This window comes from Crocuta crocuta, unplaced genomic scaffold (assembly GCF_008692635.1).
Source record: "Crocuta crocuta isolate KB4526 unplaced genomic scaffold, BGI_CrCroc_1.0 scaffold219, whole genome shotgun sequence".
Lineage (NCBI taxonomy): Eukaryota > Metazoa > Chordata > Mammalia > Carnivora > Hyaenidae > Crocuta > Crocuta crocuta.
Genome location: NW_027551572.1, coordinates 4189711 through 4213728, shown reverse-complemented (window position 1 = coordinate 4213728; position 24018 = coordinate 4189711). Strand labels below are relative to the sequence as shown.

General features: G+C 36.2%; 1 protein-coding gene across 1 annotated transcript in view; it reads right to left on the bottom strand.

Moving 5' to 3' along the window:
• Positions 1-24018, bottom strand: part of UBR3 (ubiquitin protein ligase E3 component n-recognin 3) — a 229040-nt gene that overhangs the window by 153994 nt on the left and 51028 nt on the right. Inside the window, exons 5-7 of the mRNA XM_077751180.1 lie at positions 23816-23959; positions 23224-23273; positions 4236-4302 (exon numbers count right to left, since the gene is read on the bottom strand). Coding sequence (XP_077607306.1) covers positions 4236-4302; positions 23224-23273; positions 23816-23959 — 261 coding nt within the window. The remainder of the gene's footprint in view (positions 1-4235; positions 4303-23223; positions 23274-23815; positions 23960-24018) is intronic.

The window sequence follows — 24018 nt, the reverse complement described above, 5'->3', positions numbered from 1 at the left end:
CTAAGAATTTTCTACCTGTTGTAAAACAGAAATCTCTTCTTCCTGAACTAGATCATTCCCAGGATATGACAATGATTTAAAAATAGAAATAAACCAGTCTTGCAAAAACTGAGGTAAAATATATTCAAAGGCACACATGACATATTCATAGCCAAAAAGCAATAAAATTAGGGTCCAAGTGAATCAGGTGACAGGAATATGAGGATTAGAATTTAAAATTAGAATATAACTCAGAGCATATTGCTGATGCTAATTTAATTTGCACAGTTCATTTAGCACTAACACGACTGAAAATTTTACAGACTACCAAAAAATTTAAAAACCTTCAAGGCTAAGTGTTTCTAAAAATATTTACAAAGCTAAAAAGAGAATTGTAATATTAATCTTAGAATTCACAGGACTCTGCAAGTTTGCATTTGACAAATGAAAGCCTGAAGCTACCCTAATTATTATATGTCAAGTATTTAAAAAGAAAGATGCATTATCTTTGTTTTAAATAAATAAAACAAGCCAAATGAACCAGAAAAGCTATGACTTTTACTAAAATGAAAGTAGCTGCAGTTGTGTACAATTCAATTTTTTCATCTTCAGACAAAAAGCAAAGAAAAACCCTACAATATCTCCATTGCAGTCATTCCTAAAACAGATGATGTCAGTTTCCCCCAGATATTTAAAACATTTGTGGGGTGCCCTGATGGCTCAGTCAGTTGAGCATCAGACTTTGGCTCAGGTCATGATCTTGTGGTTCGTGGGTTTGAGCTCACGTTGGGCTCTGAGTGACAGCNCCTCCCCCCCCCCAAAAACAAACATTAAGAAAAATTTTTAAAATACTTAGCAAAAAAATAAAACACATGTGATATGCTGTGTGTTATGTTATGGAAATGTGGTTAGAAATGCTTATGATAGTTATGTATGACTACATATTTACTTTAAAATCTGGATTAAATTGTCATGACTTTTACAACGCCAAAACTACCTGAAGCCAAGTTGTAAAAAGAGATTTTTTAACAATCAGTATGTGGTGGAAAGTTCATAAGTAAGGTAAAGGTTTTAATTAGACAGCAGTGTCCAGGCTCTGTAACTCAGGAGCTCAATAATCTTGGCCATGTTAGTGGAAGCCTTCTAAGCTTCAGTTTCCTCACCGTTAAAATTTAGGTTTTGAGAAAAGACAGTGAGCATGTGTAACACAGTGCCTCAACCTCTTGCCTATCATTACATATTTTATTTTCAGCTCACTTTCTAACCACTAAACCAAATTTTTACAAAAACTATACCACTCCCTGGACTACCAATATCTTCAAAAGCAACAATCACTTTTTGAAAACAGGTTCTACTAATTCAAATAGCCATTTCTTCTCTGCACATAATTAGGGCAAAAATGATAACTTATGTAAGTCTTAAATCTCTGTACTACTTCACACCAGTAGAGGAAGGAAGAGCAGACAATCAATCCAATCTCAAATACTAAAAAAATCAGGTATAAAATAAGCTCCAACTTTAAGTCTCCATAAAAAGTATTCTCAGCCAAAGTCTGATCAAATTGGAGGAAAACAATGACCTCTTACACCATACCAGGTTTTTTTTTTCTGGGCATCTCTAAAACTTAAGCTCAAGTATGTGCTTAACAATCTGCTTCAAGTGTTATCTCTAGAACTCAGGTAAACACCCAGACAACTCTGGCAAGTCAAAGGGCCAGGTAGCCATACGAGTCTCTAATTTCCTTCTGACATCTAAAAGATATATGCACCCTATGTTTACTGCAGCATTATTTACAATAGCCAAGATAGGGAGGTAACCTAAGTGTCCATCAATAGGAGAATGGACAAGGAAAATGTGATATGTCCACACGATGGATTATTAGGCAGTCATAAAAATGATAAGATTATGCCATTTGAGACAATAGGATAGACCTATAGGGTATAATGCTAATTGAAATAAGTCAGACTGAGAAAGACAAATACCTTATGATTTGACTCATAAGTGGGGGGAAAAATAAACAAAAAACAAAATCAGACCTACAAATACACAGAACAAAGTGATTGTTGCCAGAAAAGAGTGGGGGAGAGAGGCAAAATGGATAAAGAAGAAAGGACAGATCTATAGATAGAGGCCTTCAGTTATGCAATGAGTAAGTCACAAGAATAAAAAGCAGACCATATGAAACACAGTCAATGATATTGTAATAATAAAATAATGGGACAGATGGTAGCCACACTTGTGCTGAACACAGCATAAGGTACAAACTTGCCAAATCACTAAGTTGTACACCTGAAACTAACATAACACTGTGTCAACTATACTGAAACAAACAAAAAGCAATCAAAAGCCAGCAGATTCAGGAAAAGCTCTTTACGCACCCCTTCAACCACCTAGAAAGAATTTAGATAGAGGATCTGCTCCAAGAAAAGAGCTATCACCAAAGATAATTACATTATAATATAAACTAAGTATGGTTAGACAAGGAGGAACCTAGCAAGACTTGTTTGATCAAAGTCTTCTATGTCCCATTGATTCTGAGTGGCTTGGCAAACATGTATCTATCAAATGTCTACTCTTTTTCACCTTACTGTGAATTGTATGTCTTCTCTTTGAAGTCCCAGACCCCTACCTTCCTTCTTCTTACATCAGAATGGCCTATATGCTTTATTTTGCCTGTTTTTGGAATTTCCATGTCTCTGTGGATTCCCCATATATAAGCTATTAAGTCTGATTTTCTCCTGTCAATCTGTCTCATGTCATCTTAGTCTGGCTAGAAGGACCTTGAAGGGTCCCCACCACTAGAAGCCTCAAGTTAAGTGCAGTAGCATGAGTACCTCAGAACAGACTTACAAAATGAGCCTCAACTGAAACTGCCTGTTTCCTCCACCTTTCCAAGCAGTTCTAAATATTCTACAAGATACGTCAAAATAATAATTTAACACATTATTTTCATCAAAATAGTAATTTAACCTCTGGAGACTTTCTAACAGCATACAGACCATCTTAATTATTTGGAAATCCATGGCAAAAATTCAGAGCACAGGCCATCAAACTCATAATAAGTACTCTAGAAAAGCTTTTAGTAAGGGTCAAGAAAACATAGTGATTATGCGGTTAGGCTCCGGGATTTGAATTAAGGATCTACTTCTCATTGGCTGTAATCTCTAATATGCCTCCATTTCCTCATTCATAAAATAGTAGTAGTAATAATAATAATAATAACTGCTTCATATGGTAACTTTAAGAATTAAATGAAACATGTGAAGTGCTTGGTGCTGTCTAGCATATACAAAAAGTTCAATAAATATTATTCACTATCAGTATTATTATTAATCTATTCTATCACTACAGACCTATCGACTTCCTCCTTTGAGCAAACACGTATTGAGACTTTACTGAACCCTTTTTTTTTTTTATGTTACTTATTTATTTTGCAAAAGAGAGAGAGAGGGCATGCATGAGCGGGGAAGGGGCAGAGAGAGGGAAAGAGAATTCCGAGCAGGCTCCTTGCTGTCAGGACAGAGATGCAGGGCTCAAACCCACAAACCCTGAGATCATGACCTGAGCAGAAATCAAGAGCCAGCTATTTAACGACTAAGATACGCAGGCACCCTTATGAACCCTTAATAAGTGGTATTTATTTTCATTCTCTCCCTACCCCCACCTCTCTCTCTCACCATCGCTCCTATGCTCATCCTTTTTCACTCTAGAAACTGCATACCCCAGGTTATAAAAAGACGTAAATCAACCTAACCAGAAACAATGGATCCAAATCAAAGAATCAATGAAAAGATTTGTTTTTATGGCTCAAATATAATTATGCAATCTTATGAAAAAAAAACAAGAAACAAAATTCCAATAGTAAGGGTTTCATTTGCTTTTGAGGTCCCCCACAATCACTCCTTAACAACACTTTCTCCATCATTAGACAAATCTAAAAATACAATTCTCTCTTCAAAATGGCTAGCCAATCAATGTTCTTAATGATTAAACATTTTTAGCTGTTTTTTAAGTTTTTATTTAAATTTCAGTTAGTTAACACAGTGTAATATTAGTTTCAGGTGTACAATACAGTAATTCAACACTTCCACACAACACTTATCACAAGTGCACTCCCTGCTCCCCATCACCAATTTAACCCATCCCCACACCCACCTCCCCTCTGTTAATCACCAGTTTGCTCTCTACAGTTAAAAGCATGCTTCTTGGTTTGTATTTTTAGCTTTTTATACCAGGAAAAAACTGAATATAAATACCTTTCGTGCTACTGCTTAGTTTGACCCTCTTTCTCTTGCCCAGACCTTGACTCCCATCCTGATCCTCCTGGAGGAAAACAAAATTAGCATCATATACAGTCCTCTTCATGAATTTATACATTTCACATAAATATTAAGTATGCTTATAAATTATGTTAAATATGTAACACAGGCATGCTTACATAGTATTAATCAACATATTTTACTTTTGTGTATTTACTGTAATAAAATATATTTTTAATTTTAAAATTAGCATTATAATTAAAATATATAATAAAAATCCTCAGTATTAAAATACAAGAGCTCTTAAATTTAATCTGTGCTTTTAAATTCTTTTTAATGTTTGTTTATTTTTGAGAGTAACAGAGACAGAGTGCAAGTGGATTAGGGGCAGAGAGAGAGGGAGGCACAAAATCTGAAGCAGGCTCCAGGCTCTGAGCTGTCAGCACAGAGCGTGACACAGGGCTCGAACTCACGAACTGCAAGATCATGACCTGAACCAAACATGATGGACGCTTAACCAACTGAGCCACCTAGGTGCCCCTTAATCTGTGCTTTTAATGGTAGACCTGTAAAACCCAAAAATTCCAAAATAAAAATATCCCCCCCAAAAAAATCCTAACCTATAAACAGAACATCAAATGCACAAAAAAGACAAAGTAGGGGAGGGAAGCAGATTAGCACAGAAAGGAAGGAGAAGAAAAGGGGAAGAGAGCTAAAACAATGAATAGAGAAAAAACTCTGAACAATCTAAGAGAAAGATGAGATTAAGAAATCAAACTTCTGAAAAATAAGCACAGCACATTAAAAACTAGAGTTGATAGTTTAAAAAGTAATAATAACAATTTTTAAAATACTTTTTAAAAATCCATGAAGGAAATACAGGCATTTCTGCTTATATGTGATATATTCAGTCCTGAAAAAAAACCTCCCATTAAAAATAACAAAGCTTATAGGGAAAAAAAAAAGATAAGGGACCAGACAACTCACAACCTATTCAAGTTTGTAACTGGAGAAGTAACAAAAGCAATAATCCGTACCTGGGGATATTATTTGGATGCCCAGAAAAGCATCTTGGAGTGGTGTGAGGCTGCCCCAGGGGACATTACCACTGCATCACAGCAGAATGGGAAGCTAGCCAGCTAAGACAACACACAGGGAAAAGGAGCAGAGGAAGCAGCAACCTATCCCTAGTACAACCAATGTAAAGCTAGAGGTGTGCCTCTTGGGGAGGGAGCCCTGGATGCAAGTGCTCATTTCTAATTTTCTTTAAATGTTGCTGAAAAGGTTCCTGCTGGCTTCACAGCACAGTTCAGGTTTATTCCCATCCAGCTAAAGGATGACTCTACCCATTATCCCAGCTCTCCTGAACTAGGAAAGACTGCATAGGGATCCAAAACCTCTATGTGATACTGATGTCTTTTTCCTATTTTCCAAACATATATGAGCCAACTGGTATTATAAAGACATGTGTGATAGTATTCGTATACAGTCTACTGTACTAACAATGGTGTTGTGTTGGTGACAGGTTAAAACTGTGGTACAAATTCCCAGATACTTTCTCTAGTAAAGCTCATCAAATCTCCAAAGCAGAAAAGTAGCCTTGGCTTCATGCTAATGTTTTATCTCCCAATATGGCTTCCTTGGCCTACATACCATAGCCTTAACTTCAGAATTCTGGCAAATCTAACATCCATTCTCAGAGCTAGGATTTTACAAAGATACCACTTAGCTCAGTTAGTCAGCATTTACTAAGCACTTCAGTATGCCCTTCCTATGAATCCCGACCTTTGCCAGTCCTCTCTGAGCATCTACTCAGCACCAGCACTTAAAGTCAAACTACAGTCTCCTCCTTCTCTTCTATCACCCTCATTTGCCCTTGGAGTAACTCAGCTAGGATGAAATTTGGAGCATTAAAGGACAGAAAACAGACACAAGAATATAAAATCATGACATAAGGCCCAGAGGGTTCTAAAGTGTGAGATTTATCTAATAGCCATTTGTAAAACTGTTCTCCAAATCTTGAGAAAAAAGACAAATCTGGAAAAAAATATTTTATAACCCAGGCTAGAATTACTTCATAATCTCAAATATAAACTTCCTATAAGAAGAGTATCCTTGATCAAGCAATGGTTATGGCATAACAAACTTGTATAAATTTCCCAGTCTTCGGGTCTAAAAAGGAAGTAAAATTAACCAAGCAAAGGAGAAGAAAGGCATTCCAAGAAAAGACAGCATGAACAAAAGCATAACGACAAAAGTCTGGAAATAGACCGGTGAGCTGGGATTGACATCATGGTAGATAGATAGCTAGGAAGGGAGATTATAGGAAGGGTACCAGAAAATGCAAATTCTTGTACATTACTGCTAAAAGTGTATACAATAGTATAATTTTTCTGAATGGCAATTTGCCAATACACATGTCAAAAGTCTTTAAGTGTATTTATTATTGTAACAGAAGTTTTAGTTATAGGAATTCATCCTAAAGAAACAAACAAGTCAATAAGGACTACATTCATAACTGTTTATGACAATGTTATTTATAAAATCAAAATAAAAGAATCTTTGACTTCCAACAGCAGAGGATTAGATGAATTATAATACACCTGTACTCTATAAAGAATAATAATGCTAGGGGGCGCCTGGGTGGCTTAGTCGGTTAAGCGTCCGACTTTCGCTTAGGTCATGACCTCGCGGTTCGTGGGTTCGAGCCCCGCGTCGGGCTCTGTGCTGACTGCCAGCTCAGAGCCTGGAGCCTGTTTCAGTCTGTGACTCCCTCTCTCTCTGACCCTCCCCTGCTCACGCTGTCTCTCTCTCTCTAGAAATAGATAAAAACCTTAAAAAAAATTAAAAATTAAAAATTAAAAAAAAGAATAATAATGCTAGAACTCTAAATTCATTTTGGCTAGATATATCTTCATAAACCATTATTAAAAATGAGAAAAGCATGACATGTATAATAGCATATAGAGTATGAAACCATTTAAGTACTAATAAAATAGATATAAAAACTGTTAAAATATACTCATGAGGTTCAAAACTTCCATCAGTGACAAAACTAGGTTACAGAACAGCATATATAGCATGAAACCATTAAACTATACTACATCAAGATTTTAGAATACAGAAGTTTACAATAAGCCACCTCTAACTGAGAGACTAACACATTATTTTTTTTTATTTTGTTAATACTTACTTTCTATTTATTCAACAATGACTACGGATTATAGCCTGAAGATAATAAATATGTTTTAAATATTAGTTCTAATTTCCAATCCCAAATGTGACAATACGCTCAAGATAATGGATTATTGTGTTGTCTATTACAAGTCCTGCATTTTTATTTTGAGAAAAAACAATACTTTTAACAATAGGAAGAACTCCTAGTAGTGGAAATTTCAGGATTAAGGAAAATGAGAATACAGTTACCATGACCACAGTACCACAACACACCCCAAATTCATGATGATAAGTTGTAGTTCTTCCCTATTTATCCATGAGGAAGCAATATAAAGCCCTGGAGAAAATCATGGTCTAATGCACAAGAAATAAATCAAATACAACCTCAATCCAAACAGCATTTGGGCAGTCCTTAGGAACACTTTCCAAATCTTAACTAATCCCTAGGCAGGGAAGTAGACAACACTGCTATATGTGTTTAAAACACAAAATATGTATATGTCCAAAATGAGATAATAAGACCCATAAAAACCCAAATTCCCAGCCTGCAAAATTTACAGATGATTTCTCAATCCAAACTAACCTCTCTTCCTTTCTTTCATAGATTTAGTAGACAGATTAAAAAAATGTGACCTCCATAAAAAGAAGTCAGGTAAATTAACAGCCACTTAAAACAATACCCAAAAATTGGTTACCTGGCTACCAAAAGACTCCACCAAAAAATTGTTTTAACTAATATATGAATTCAGCAAAGTCGCAGAATATAAAATCAATGTATAGAAATCTGCTGCATTTCTATACACCAATAATGAAGCAGCAGAAAAAGAAATCAAGAAATCAATCCCATTTGCAACTGCACTAAAACCAGTAAGATACCTAGAAATAAACCTAACTAAAGAAGTACAAGATCTGGAGGCCATGAGAAGACGGTGGAGTGGCATAAAGACCATCAGCTTGCCTCATCCCTAAAACACAGCTAGATCAGCACCAAATCATTTGCACCCTAGGAAACTGATTTGAGGATTAACACAACAGTCTGCATAACTTGAGCCACAGAACTCGGCAAGAACACAGTGCAGAGAGCTGAACTGGGAAAGAGAAAAGCTGAGAAGGATAGGGGGCTGTTTTTGTGGAAAGAAGACAGAGAATGGGAGAGAGTGCAGCACATTGGGAGAGTGCAGGAAAAACACTCACCTGAAAGTAGCTGGAGTGAGATAGAAAGAACTGAAAACACTCACAGGGAACTGAACAAGAAATCTGTTCCCCAAAACCACTGACAGGAAGAAAGGAGAGGGTTTCAATACCACCAGGATTCTATAAAACACTGGAGAGCAGAGTCTGAAGTTTTGGAGCTCAGTGCTTGGCAGTGTTCTGGTGAGAAAGCAGGGCAAATCCCTAGGAGCAGGCAGCAAGGTCTGAGGGGTCTGTATGCCACATGGGGAGAAACAGTTCCTCTCCCTGGAGGGCATCTGATAGAGGTCACATGGCATCCCAAAGGCAAAGGTCCCAGCAGACCCCAGAGAGCAGCCACATTTGCTGGTGTTGGGACAAAAACACCAGAGTGTGGTGAAACCTGGTGCTGGCTGTGTTGTGATCTGCCATAATCTCTGAACCTCTGTTGCTGTGCAATCACACAAACATTTTCTGGAGCAAGCTAGCAACCAACCATCGCTCAGCAAGATCCTCCATCAGAGAGTGAGCACAGGCCCAAGTCACAGGGGCCTCTGGAGTGTGAGGTTTTGAAACACAACCCCATCTGAGATAAAATTCTGGAGGGAGGTGCTGCCTGGCAGGCAGATGGCTTGGATATGGACAGGGTAGGGGCAGAGAGTGGAGGGAGGTCTGAAACAAAGGGGGTAGGGGGTGCTTTATCACGGGTCAGTGAGAACAAGAAGTTCCTGTGCTAGTGACAAGGGAACTGGGGAAAGTGATTTCCACCTCTCTGGCACAAGCCACACTGATCATCCCAGCAACCTAAGCAGCACAACCTAGTGAAGAACAGAGCTGTTGCACCAAGTCCCACCCAACTGCACCCTCCAAGCACATCCCATAGAAGACCACACAAGTCCCTCCACCTGCTCACTGTATGAACTATAGATTACTACACAGTTTGAGATTCAGGGGAACCTGGATGTAACTTCATTCAGGTTTCCTTCTGTTTGCTTGCTCATTTATTTGGTTTTTTTGTGGGACCTTTTTTGCTTCTGATTTTGTTTAAATTGTTTTCTTGGTTTTTTTCCCCCCTTTCTTTTCTTATTATTGGATAAAGAAAGAAAATTTTATTTTTATTTTCTTTTTTAAGTTTTATTATTTTTTTCATTATTTTTTAAACTTTTATTCTATTTCACTTTCCTTATTTCACTTTATTCTATTTTATTATATACAATTTTTAAATGCTTATTTTTGAGAGAGAGAGAGAGAGAGCATGCGTGCGTGGGGGAGGGGCAGAGGGGGGGGGAGACACAGAATCTGAAGGAGGCTCAAGACTCTGAGCTGTAAGCACAGAGCCTGACACAAGGCTCAAGTCCATGAACTGTGTGGCCATGACCTGAGCCAAAGTCAGACACTTAACCAACTGAGCCACCCAGGCACCCCATAAATTTTTTTACATTTTTAAATATTTTTTATCATATGTTTGCACATATAGGAGGATTAGGAGGAACTTGACGGAGGACCATGGGGGAGAAGGGGGGAAATGGTGGGGGAAAGGGAGAGAGGCAAACCATGAAAGACTCTTGAATGCTGACAAAAACTGAGGACTGATGGATGTTGGGGGGAGGAGAGATGGGCATGGAGGAGGACACTTGTGGGGATGAGCACTGAGTGTTATGTGGAAACTAATTTGGCAATAAACTATTTGTAAAAAAAAAAAAAAGAAAGAAAGAAAAAGTTCATGCCAGAAGATAGAAAGAGATAGAGAGTTGGAGCCTTTATTAGAGACAAAATCATGCTTCCCATCATCTTGTGAGGTAGACAGAATTCCTTCAAATATGTTACTTATCTCCTCCATGTAAAGGTCTGTTTTCAATTAAAAAAAAAAATTTTTTTTTTTAAATATTTTCTTACCTGTTTTCTCTTTCCTTTCTCTTTTTCCTCTATTGTATCAAGCTTCTTTCAACTACTTGACCAAAACACACCTAGGATCTAACTTTCCTTATTTGATGTTTTTGTGTTGTTTTAATTTTTTTTTAATTTTATTAATGTTCTTCTTCCTCTAAAATGACAAAACGAAGGAATTCACCCATTCACCCCAAAAGAAAGAACAGGAAGAAATGACAGCCAAGGGCTTAGTCAACACAGATATAAGCAAGATGTCTGAACTAGAATTTAGAACCATGATAATAAGAATACAAGCTGGGGTTGTAAAAAGCATAGAATCCCTTTCTACAGAGATAAAAGGAGTAAAACCTATCAAGACAAAATTAAAAATGCTATAACTGAGATGCAAGCAAGAATAGATGTCATGATGGCAAGGATGGACAAAGCCAAGCATCGAATCAGCAATATGGACAACAATATTATGGAGAATAATGAAGCAGAAAAAAAGGGGGGGAAACAAAGGCATAAGAGCATGACACAAGAGAACTCAATGACTTACTAAAAAGGAATAACATCCAAATCATAGGAATCTAAGAAAATGAATGAAGAGAAAAAGGGGCAGAAGGTTTAATGTGAGCAAATTATAGTAGAAAACTTTCCTAATCTGGGGAATGACTCAGATATCAAAATCCAAGAAGCACAGAGAACTCCATTAGATTTAATAAAAACCGACCATCACCAAGGCATATCATAGTCAAATTCACAAAATATACAGACAAGGAAAGAATTATGAAAGCAAAAATGGAAAAAAAAAAAAAAAGTCCTTAACCTAGAAGGAAAGACAGATCAGGTTTGCAGCAGACCCATCCACAGAAACCTGGCAGGCAAGCAAGGAGTGGCAGATATATTCAACATGCTGAATCAGAAAAATATGCAGCCAAGAGTTCTTTATCCAGCAAGGCTGTCATTCAAAATAGAAGGAAAGATAAAGAGTTTCTCAAACAAAAACTAAGAATGAATGACCACTAAACCAGCCTGCAAGAAATTTAAAGTAGAGGGAAAAAAAAACGAAACAAAACAAAAAATACCAAAAGCAACAAAGACTCTAGTGACTCTACAGACAACACAATGGCACTAAATTTATCTTTCAGTACTCACTCTAAATGTCAATGGACTAAACACTCCAATCTGATACACATAGGGTATCAGAATGGATGAGAAAACAAGATCCATCTATATGGTGCTTACAAGAGACCCTTTTTAAACCTAAAGACACCTGCAGATTAAAAGTAATGGGATGGAAGGGGGCTCCTGGGTGACTCAGTTGGTTAAGCACCCAACTTCTGCTTAGGTCGTGATCTCATAGCTCATGAGTTCGAGCCCTGTGTCTGACAGCTCAGAGCCTGGAGCCCGCTTTGGGTTATGTGTGTGTGTGTGTGTGTCTCTCTCTCTGTCCCTCTCTTGCTTATGCGTGCTCTCTCTCAAAAATAAATAAACATTAAAAATTTTTTAATAAAAAAAAAGGAAGGGGATAGAGATCCATCTATTATGCTAATGATCGTCAAAAGGAAGCTGGAGTAGCCAAACTTCTAACAAACAAACTTGATTTTAAAATAAAGACTGTAATAAGAGATGAAGGGCATTATACCATAATTAAGAGGTCTATCCACCAAGAAGATCTAAGAATTGTAAATATTTATGCCTGCAATCTGGAAGCACCCAAATATATAAATCAATTAATCACAAACATAAATAAACTCATTGATAGTAATACCATAATAATAGGGGACTTCAACACCCCCACTTACAGCAATGGACAGATCACTTAAGCATAAAGTCAACAAGGAAACAATGGCTTTGAATGACACACTGGACTAGATGGACTTAACAAATATATTCAGAACATTTCTTCCTAAAGCAGCAGAATACACATTCTCTTCAAGTGAACATGTAACATATCCAGAATAGATCACATACTGGGTCACAAATCAGCCCTCAACAAGTACAAAAAGACTGAGATCACACCTTGCACATTTTCAGACCACAGTGCTATGAATCTCAAAATCAACCACAAGAAAAAATTTGGAAAGACCATGAATACTTGGAGATTAAAGAACATCTTACTAAAGAATGAATGGGTTAACCAAGAAATCAAAGAGGAAATTTAAAAGTACATGGAACCCCCAAAAAAATAAAAACACCACCGTCCAAAACCTCTGGGATACAGCAAAGGCAATCATAAGAGGGAAGTATGTAGCAAGCCAGGCATTCCTAAAGAAGGAAGGAAGGTCTCAAATACATAACCTAACCTTACACCTAAAATAGCTGGAAAAAGAACAGCAAATAAAGCCTAAAAATATCAAAATAAAAAAAAAGAAAAAAGGAAAGATTAGAGTAGAAATCAATGATATCAAAAAAAAAAAAAACAGTAGTACAGAACAATGAAACCAGGAGCTGGTTGTTTGTAAGAATTAAACCCCTAGCTAGACTGATAAAAAGAAAAAAGGACCCAAATAAATAAAATCACAAATGAAAGAGATCACAACCAACGCTGCAGAAATGCAGACAATAAGAGAATATTATGAGCAATTATATGCCAACAAATTGGGCAATATCGAAGAAACGGATAAATTCCTAAAAACATATAACTACCAAAACTGAAATAGGAAGAAATACAAAATTTGAACAGACGCATATCCTATAAAGAAATTCAATCAGTAATCAAAAATCTCCCAAAAAACAAAGAGTCCAGGGCCACATGCCTTTCCAGGGGGATTTTATCAAACATATAAAGAAGATGTAACACCTATTCTTTTGAAGTTGTTCCAAAAAAAAAATAAAAATGGAAAGAAGACTTCCAAACTCATCCTATGAGACCAGCAGAGAAAGCATTTGGAAAATACAGCATCTTTTCTTGATAAAAACCCTTAAGAAAGTAGGAACAGAAGTATCATACCTCAAGATCATCAAAGCCATATACAAAAGACCCACAGCTAATATCATCTTCAATGGGAAAAACTGAAGGTTCTCCCCCTAAGGTTCAGGAACCCAACAAGGATGTCCACTCTCACCACTGTTATTTAACATAGAATTGGAAGTCCCAGCCTCAGCAATCCGACAACACAAAGAAATAAAAGGCATCCAAATCGGCAAGGAGGAAGTTAAACTTTCACTCTTGGCAGACAACATGATACTGTATGTGGAAAACCCAAAAGACTCTACCAAAAAACTGCTAGAATTGATATATGAATTCAGCAAGGTTGCAGGATATAAAATGTACAGAAATCAGTTGCATTTCTATACACCAATAATGAAGCAGCAGAAAGCAAAACCAAGGAATCGATCGCATTTACCTCTGCACCAAAAAACATAAAATACCTAGGAATAAACCTAACAAAAGAGGTAGAAAATCTATACACTGAAAACTACAGATAAAACTTATGAAAGACATTGAATAAGACATAAAAAAATGGAAAAACATTCCATGCTCATGGATTGGAAGAACAGGGTACTACCCAAAACAATCTAAATATTCAATGCAATCCCTATCAAAACAACACCAACATTCTTCACAGAGCCAGAACAAACAATCCTAAAATTTGTATGGAACCAGAAAAGACCCTGAATAGCCAAAGCAATCCTGATAAAAAGAAAACCGAGGCTAGAGGCATTACAATTCCAGACTTCAAGCTGTATAACAAAGCTGTAATCATCAAGACAGGATGGTATTGGCACAAAAACAGACACATAGATCAATGGAACAGAATGGAGAACCCAGAAATAGATCCACAACATATGGCCAACTAATCTCTGACAAAGCAGAAAAGAATATCCAATGGAAAAGAGACAGCCTCTTCAGCAAATGATGTTGTTGAAAACTGGACAGCAATATCCAGAAAAAGGAACCTGAACCACTTTAGTACACCATACACAAAAATCAACTCAAAATGGATGAAAAACCTATACATAAAAGAGGAAACCATCAAAATCCTAGAGGAGAACACAGACAGAAACCTCTTTTACCTCAGCTGCAGCAACTTCTTGACATGTCTCCAGAGGCAAGGAAAACAAAAGCAAAAATGAACTACTGGGACCTCATCAAGACAAAAGCTTCTGCCCAGCAAAGGAAACAATCAGCAAACTAAAAAGCAACTGACAGAATGGGAAAAGATATTAGCAAATGACATACCTGATAAAGGGTTAGTATCCAAAATCCATAAAGAAGTTATCAAATTCAACACCCAAAAAACAAATAATCCAGTGAAGAAATGGGCAAAAGACATGAACATAGACACTTTTCCAAAGAAGACATCCAGAAGGCTAATAGACACATGAAAAAATGCTCAACATCACTCATCATCAGGGAAATTACAAATCAAAACCACAATGAGATACCCCCTCACCCCTGTCAGAATGGCTAAAATAAACAACTCAGCCAACAACAGATGTTGGCAAGAATGCAGAGAAAGAGGAACCCTTTTACACTCCTGGTAGGAATGCAAACTGGTGCAACCACTCTGGAAAACAATATCAAGATTCTTTAAAAATATAAAAATGGAACTACCCTATGACCCAGCAATTGCACCTCAAGGTATCTATGCAAAGAATACAGGAGTGCTGGGTGCCTGGGTCACTCAGTCGATTGGGCATCCGACTTTGGACCAAGTATGACTCAGGTCATAATCTCAGTCCATGAGTTCGAGCCCCACATCAGGCTCTGTACTGACAGCTCAGAGCCTGGAGCCTGCTTCAGATTCTGTGTCTCCCTCTCTCCATGTGCCCCCCTTGACTCACACTCTGTCTCTCTCCTTCAAAAATATATAAACATTAAAAAAAATTTTAAGAAAAGAATACAGGATGCTGTTTCAAAGGGGCACATGCACCCCCAATGTTTACAGCAGCACTATCTACGATAGCCAAAGTATGGAAAGAGACCAGATGTCCACTGACTGATGAATGGATAAAGAAGATGTGTCTGTATGTATATATGTATAATGGAATATTACTCAGCAATCAAAAAGAATGCAATCCCAACATCTGCAACACTGTGGATGGAACTGGAATGTACTATGCTAAATGAAATAAGTCAGAGAAAGACAAATGTCATATGATTTCACTCATGTGTGGAATTTAAATACAAAACAGATGAATATAAGGGAACGGAAGCAAAAATAATATAAAAACAGAGAGGAAGACGACTATAAGAGACTTAAAAACAGAACAAACTGAGAGTTGCTGGAGGGGTGTTGCGTCGGGGTATGGGCTAAATAGGTGAGGGGCATTTGGAAGGACATTTGTTCGGATGAGACTGGGTGTTTATATGTAAGTGATGAATCACTAAATTCCACCCCAAAATCATTATTATACTAACTTGGACTTAAATTTTTTTAAAAAAGTAAAAGATCTGAAACTATAGAACACTTATGAAAGAAATTGAAGAGCATGCATAGAAATGGAAAGGCATTCCATGCTCATGGATTGGAAGAACAAACACTGTTAAAATGTTTATACTATCCAAAGCATCTACATTTAATGCAATCCCTATAAAAATACCATCAGCATTTTTCATAGAGCTATAACAAACAATCCTAAAATTTGTATGGAACCATAAAAGACCTTGAATAGCCACAGCTACCCTGAAAAGAAAAACAGAGCTGGGAGGGTTCATGGTTCCAGATTTGAAGCCTTATTAGAAAGCTGTAGGCATCAAGACAGTATGGTATTGGCACAAAAACAGACACATAGATCAATGGAACAGAACAGAAACCCAGAAATGGACCCATAACTATATGGTCAACTAATCATCAATAAAGCAGGAACGAACATCCAATGAGAAAATCAGTCTCTCCAACAACGGGGGTAGGGAAAACTGGACAAAGACATGCAGAAGAATGAAATGGGACACTTACTTTCTTTCACCATACATAAAAATAAACTCAAAAGGGATGTAAAACCTAAATGTGAGACAGGAAACCATCAAAATCCTAGAGGATAACACAGGCAGAAACTGAGCAACTTCTTACTAGTCATGTCACAGAAGACAAGGGAAACAAAAACAAACATGAACTACTGGGACTTCAAGATAAAAAGCTTCTGCACAGCAAAAAAAAAAAATACAAAAAAAAAAACAAAAAAAAAAAAAAAAAAAAAAAAAAAAAAAAAAAAAAAAACAATCAACAAAACTAAAAGGCAGCCTAGAATGGGAGAAGATATTTGCAAACAAATATCTGATAAAAGGTTAGTATTTAAAACCTACAAAGAACTTATGAAACTCAACACCCAGAAAACAAACAAATCAGTTAAGAGAGAGGCAAAAGATATGAATAGACAGTTTTCCAAAGAAGACATCCAGATGACTAACAGACACATGAAAGGTGTTCAACATCACTCATCAGCAGGGAAATACAAATCAAAACTACAATGTTAGAATGGCTAAAATTAACAACACAAGAAACAACAGGTGAGGTGCTGGCAAGGATACTGAGGAAGAGGAACCCTCTTGCACTGTTGGTAGGAATGCAAACTCATGCAAGCCACTCTGGAAAACAGTATGGAGGTTCCTCAGAAAGTTAAAAATAGGGGTGTCTGGATGGCTGTTGGTTAAGCATCCAACTTCAGCTCAGGTCATGATCTCACAGTTTGTGAGTTCGAGCCCCACGCTAGGCTCTGTGCTGACAGCTCAGAGCTTCAGATTCTGTGTCTCCATCTCTCTCAGCCCCTCCCTTACTCACACTCTGTTTTTCTCTCTCTCTCTCTCAAAAATAAAAAAAATAAACATTAAAAAAATAATTTAAAAAAATTGTTTTAATTGAAAATAGAACTACCCCAGGATCTAGCAATTGTACTATTAGGTATTTATCCAAAGGATACAAAAATACAGATTTCAAGGGGTACATGCACCCCAGCGTTAATAGCAGCATTATCAACAATAGCCTAACTATGAAGAGAGCCCAAATGCTCATCAAGTGATGAATGGATAAAGAAGATGTGGTGTGTACACACACACACACACACACACACACACACACACACTGAAATATTACTCAGCAATCAAAAAGAATGAAATCTTGTCATCTGCAACAATGTGGATGGAGCTAGAATGTATTAGGCTAAAGAAATCAATCAAAGAAAGACAAATATACGACTTCACTCATATGTGGAATTTAAGAAATGAAACAGATGAATATATGGGAGAGGGGGAAAGAGGGAGAGAGGGAAACAAACCATAAGAGACTCTTAACTATAGAGAACAAATTGAGAGCTGATGGTGGGAGGCGGGTTGGGGGTTGGGCTAAATGGGTCACAGGTATTAAGGAGGGCACTTGTCATGTTGAGCACTGGGTGTTATACGTAAGTGCAGAATCACTAAGTTCTACTCCCAAAACCAACACTGCACCAGATGTTAAAATTTAAATTAAAAAAAAAAAGAATATACACGGATAAAAGGAATATTTAACATAGTAAGTTAAATATCCAAATAAGATCTTGAGAGGCTAGAACAATAAAATGAAATAAAGATTCAAGTAAGCAACTATAATAAGATTGTTTACTTTAAGTCAACTCTACAAATACAAAGCAAAGAGGAACCTCTAGCTTGTTAGCTTTAAGTGTTGGGGGGTGAGAGGGTCAAAACCTAGGCATTTTATTTTTGACCACCGGGCTCCTGCCAACAGTCTAGCATAGCTGCTAAAAGGCTAATAAAAAAACCCAAAAAACAAAATACTTGGACTTTAAGAAACAGTATGCTTATCAAAAGACAGTCCATGACTGTATACTGAATCAGATCACAGATTTAAAAGGGAGAGAATAGGTTAAAAAAAAAAAAAAAGGTATGTACAGCAGAGAATATTAAATAACTAAAGCTAAATATTTAAAGAGGCATTTTATGGAAATAAAAGCAAAAATCTTTCTATAGGAAAAAAATGAAATGTGTGAAAATTATAGTATTTTAGCACAGTATTGAGAAGAACTTCCTAATAATTAGAGCTATCAAACAAAAGAGCACGTTGCCTCAACGTGTTGGAAGTGTTTATGTGAAGAATTCTTGCACTGGAAAAGAAATACATTAGACATTTCTAAGTCCCTCCCAACCAAAAGTTTCTATGATTCCCTACCCCACTCTTATACCTCCAAAACTAAAACTAATTTTTTTCTTTTACCTATTAATTTACAAAAAGCAACTCTGACTTTCAATAATCCTGTTTTTGCTACAGTTTGACAAATTAGTTTTAACTGTGCATTTGGATTCTGTCTTGAATAAAGGCAAGAGTACTGAGCATATTTACATAGTAACTTATTTTGCTGAGTGATTATTTCTCAGATATGTTAGAGTAAGCAGAAAAAAGATTATAAGTAAATAAGCAAAATTAATAAACAAGGGTGATCTCTGGATGGTACAGCTGAGGTAAATGTTTTTTTATATTTTCAATTTTTCATATTTTTACAGTTTCACAGAGGGAAAAGTGTCTTAAATGTTTTCATTTATATTAACAGCTAAGTACATGAATGTCACAGAAATTAATGATCTGGTGATTGCACACAGATAAATGGACATTGCTATGGTAACGGCCCATGACTATAATCTTTCCTTACAAAGTTATCTTGATCTAAAAGATCCTGTTTTCTCTGATAAATTCTCTAATTAGCCCCATGTACATATAATATAGAAATAATTCTTTTGAACTGAATTATCCATTATAAATAAATCTTAAAAAATGAATGTAAATATAAATTTAAAAATACTTTGTAAAGTTAAATGTGCTTATTTTCTGATTTTCAGTGCCATACAACACAAACATTTTCTACTCCTATTTCATATGAGCTATACAAAAAAAGAATAAGTAGCAAGTAGTATGAAGAATGTCATGTGTATAAATAGCACTGCTGAGTACATAATGTTCTGTCACTCTAGGGACAGCAGGGACAAATATCTGACACAACTTGTATGAATAATATTAAGCAGAGTGCAATATATACCTTCAAATAAAACATTACAAAAAGAAATCTTGCTGCTGTTATAGTTCTAAATCTGTTTCCTTATTTTAAAAACAAAGTGGTTAAGAGTACCTTACCTCTAGAGTCTCCAATTCTAAATTCTCACAACATTTTTTAATTGTTATACTCACTTCTCTATAGTAGTAATTAAAATGCCACTGCTCTCTTTTCATCCTGTCTTATCATATCATTTGTTAAATCACAAGAATGAAATCATGGAAAGAGTTTGCTCAACAATCTCATAGGCCTGCAGGATAAGAGTGTAGAGACTCCAATCCTTAAGCCATATCCAGATCTTCATTAAATTTCAAATATAAATACTAAAAGCAAACATACCATTTGAGCCTATAATTGAAAAAAGCGTAATAAAGCTTTAAAAGCCTTAATGGAATTTTTAAATGGCATAAATAGATATTTGTTTAAGAACATCTATATCTAAGTAGTCTTAAAAATATCTTATCTTAAATATAAGTTTTCATTTTCTTGAGGTACAATAGTAACTATTACACTTAAGAAAAAATTCCTACAAAAGCCATTTCTGATTGCAGTGGTACTTCATTATCATGTGATAGTTTTTCCAACTGAAAAAAAAAAAAAAAAGATGACTGAATAGATGGAAAAACCTGTAATCAACTGTTGGTATGTTAGTTGGTCATCATTTTGGGTATGAAGAGAATCCAGGGGAAAACAATGCCAAAAATCACATCTTGATTATGGAAGTTTTAAGATGTGTTTACAAATTCTTTGACAATCCTCCCTCTAAAAGTGAGATCTATGTCCACTCCCACGGACTCTGGGACCATCTAACTAACAACTAATAAATGCAGCTAGAAATAACACTATATAACTTACAAAGCTAGCTCAGAAAAGGCTCTACAGCTTCTGCTCCCCAACTGCTCAATCTGGGAGAAGCCAGTAACCATGTATCAACTTAAGACCCCATGCTAGAGAAGCCACATGTATGCACTCCAGTTAAAAGTCGGCTGAGCTCCCTGCGGACAGTCAGCAATCAACTTCTAGGCCTGTCAAGTGACCACCTTAAATCTCTATTGCAGCTGCAATGCAGTTAGTTGTTGGCTACAGTAACTAACTAGAATTGCATGAGGTAACTCAAGTGAGAAATGTCCTACAGTTCCCAAATTCCTGAGTCATAAATTGTAAAGGATAAAAAAAGGCAATTTTAAGCCACAAAATTTAGGAGAAATTTGTTGCACAGCAATAGTAATAAATCAGTAGATTATCCGCTTTACAGAAAGAACTCTAAACTGCTTTACAGAAAGAACTCTAAACCAACCAGATAGAAGATCTACTGCCATTTCCAACTCAAACACTAACTAATAGCTGAAATTCACTAGCTTGAGTGAATCTGTTATTTCCATGGAAATTCAGCTTCTTCATCAATAAGATAGACAAAATGCACTTTAGTCTCTTTTAGCTCTGGCATTCNGTTTTTTTTTTTTTTTTTTTTTAGTTTGTTTCTTTTGAGAGAGAGAGAATTCACATGAGCAAGGGAGAGGAAGAGAGAAGAGGAGAGAGAATCTTAGGCAGGCTCCATGCTTGTCAGCACAGAGCCTGATGTGGGGCTCGATCTCACAAACCGTGAGATCATGACCTGAGCCAAGATCAAGAGTTGGATGCTTAACTGACTGAGCCACCCAAGCACCCTTAATTTTTCTATTTCTAACTCAAGATTTGAAAATGTGTTCAGGGGCAGCTGGGTGGCTCTGCTGATTGGGCATCTGGCTTTGCTTCAGGTCGTGGTCTTACGGTCGTGGGTTCGGGCCCCACATTGGGCTCTGTGCTGACAGATCAGATCCTGATTCTGTGTCTCCCTTTCTCTCTGCCTCTCTCCTGCTCACACTCTGTCTCTCTCTCGCGCGCTCACGTTCTTACCTCCATCACTCCCCTCCACTAGCTTCGAAATGGAATTATCACTATTTTGGTTGAAATAATGAATAATGTTTATATACACTTTTGAAAGTCTATTTTATTTTTTTTTTTTGTTTGTTTTTTTTAATATTTTTATTTATTTCTAGGATAGAGAGAGACAGCGTGAACAGGGGAGGGTCAGAGAGAGAGGGAGACACAGACTCTGAAACAGGCTCCAGGCTCTGAGCTGGCAGTCAGCACAGAGCCCGACGCAGGGCTCGAACCCACAAACCGCGAGATCATGACCTAAGCGAAAGTCAGACGCTTAACCGACTAAGCCACCCAGGCGCCCCTGAAAGTCTATTTTAAATACAAGTTTTCCAATCTGTCATTATAGCAATGTTCTTTGTAAATCTTTAGTGTTAAAAAAAACAAAAGTTTTAGCTAACCATTTGCACTATTTTTAAATGATTTTAAATTTAATTTTTTAATGATTTTATTCTAACTTATTTGTTTAACAGACACATACACATATACAGTGTTTACAATATGCCAGGCATTAGTGTATTCCTAATAATAACTCATTCAATCCTCATAATAACTCCAGGCAGTAATAACTATTATTACCTCCATTTTGCAGAAGAGGAAATTTAGCCATGAAGAACTTAAGACAGTTGCCTAAAGTCACACTACTAATTGGTACAGGAGCCAGAATCAAACTCAGGCACTCTAATTCCAGAGTCAAACTTATAAACAACTTATGAAACTGTCTCTCCAATTTCTTTAATAAAACTGTCCAGAAAGAGACTCCATAAAATGTTGCATTTTGTGAGAGCCTTTTTAGAGGGGGAAAAATACTACCAGGAAGTTTAAATTAATAACGTATTAAATCAATTTCAAGACATCATTAACAGAAATCACGTTTTAGTTCATGTTATATTATCAAATCAAAATGGGTTTTCAAAGAAAAAAGTTATGTTTTAATATAACACAATTTAGGTTTTAAAATGTTAATCATTGGGGCACCTGGGTGGCTCCGCTGGTTAAGCATCTGACTTCGGTTCAGGTCATGATCTCATGGCTCGTGGGTACCAGCCTCGTGCCTCATGGGTTCGAGCCCCATATTGGTTGGGCTCTGGGCTGACAGCTCAGAGTCTTGAGCTTGCTTCCAGTTCTGTGTGTGTGTCTCTCTCTCTCTCTGCCCCTCCCCTACTCATGTTCTGTCTCTAACTCTCTCTCAAAAATAAATAAACATTAAAAATAAATAAAATTTTAATCATTAAATATATAATTTGACAAAAACGTGAAATTTAAATTTCATAAGCATCAAGACTGAAAACAAATATTTGTTAAATAGAAAGTTTCCCTTTTAAGTTGTATACTAATAAAATATAGGAATGCTATAAAGGATTTATCAGAAATATTTAATAAACACTACTACTTGGCTAATAAATACTATAAAAGTTGAAATTTCAAACTGACAGCCATTCCCCTGCTTTTTAAAATAAGGTATAACATATAAGGTATAACTTATTATGAAATTGGAAAAGCAGTTACATTTTATTTTTTTAAGCAGTTACATTTTATATTTTCTTAATACATTGTTCTAGACTAAGCTAAATTTCTGAAAACAATTTCATTGTATATAGGATAATTTGGGTCAATTTGGGATATCTTCCTGGAAAAGATTGCTATCTCTTTTCTATCTCCACTTTTGAACTATGAAGAAAGAAGTGAATTATAAATCAGAAGTAAAAAGCTAGTAACTGTGTAATCTTGGGTAAGTTATTCCACTCTAGGCTTCAGTGTCCTTGTCTTCAAAATGAGGAATTTTAACTAGATAATATCCACAAATCTATACAGCTCTAAAACTTTTATTTTCAAAAAGTTTGAATTTTAATCTCACCTCATCTGAAGAATCTAGTTGTCCCAAAGTTCCTGTTGCACCTGCAAAACCTTTGGAAAGGAAAAAAAAGTTTCCTTCATAGCTGTTACATATTGCCTTACTTTAAAATTATTTTGAGACATAAACAAAAAGCTAAGTTTTGTTACGTTGAGACAACTCATTCCAACACTTATCTTGGCAGAGTTCAACATTTATCTTTAATAAATTCAGACCTAAGAGAGATTTATACCTATAAAAAATCTCTAGTGAAAATCCAGATTTAATCATCACAAATAATGTTTCTGAAGGGTATCTTTCTTTTCATACCATGGTTTAATAAAATATTAAGGTACTAAAGTTTTGGGCTACTCTTAAATAACAATTGCCACCTTTTCTGTGAGTTAGAAACAGAACCTCAAATAAACTTAACCAAATTCCATTTAAGAAATGCATTCTCTTCTTTGGCCAATCTATTCTTTCTTGCTTCTACATTTTTACCACTTCCCTTACAAAGAATGACACATCATTTAAATTTCTCCAAAAATAAGTCAAGTGTGAGGGTCTTTTGTTGTAATACAGAAAAGTTACCAGTGTTCAAATTAAATAAACAAACCTTGAACTGCCAGAGTGCTAGTGCCAGCTGATGGCTCCTGTATACCATATACAAGTTTATCCTCAGGATATGTAAGTCCAGAGCTCTTCAAAGCTATAAGGTACTTTTCATGACTTTTCTTTGCACAAGCATTTTCTCCATGACCTAATATTTAAAATCAGGAAAAGATTCCATTTAAAATATAAATAAAGTGATCTCAGTAA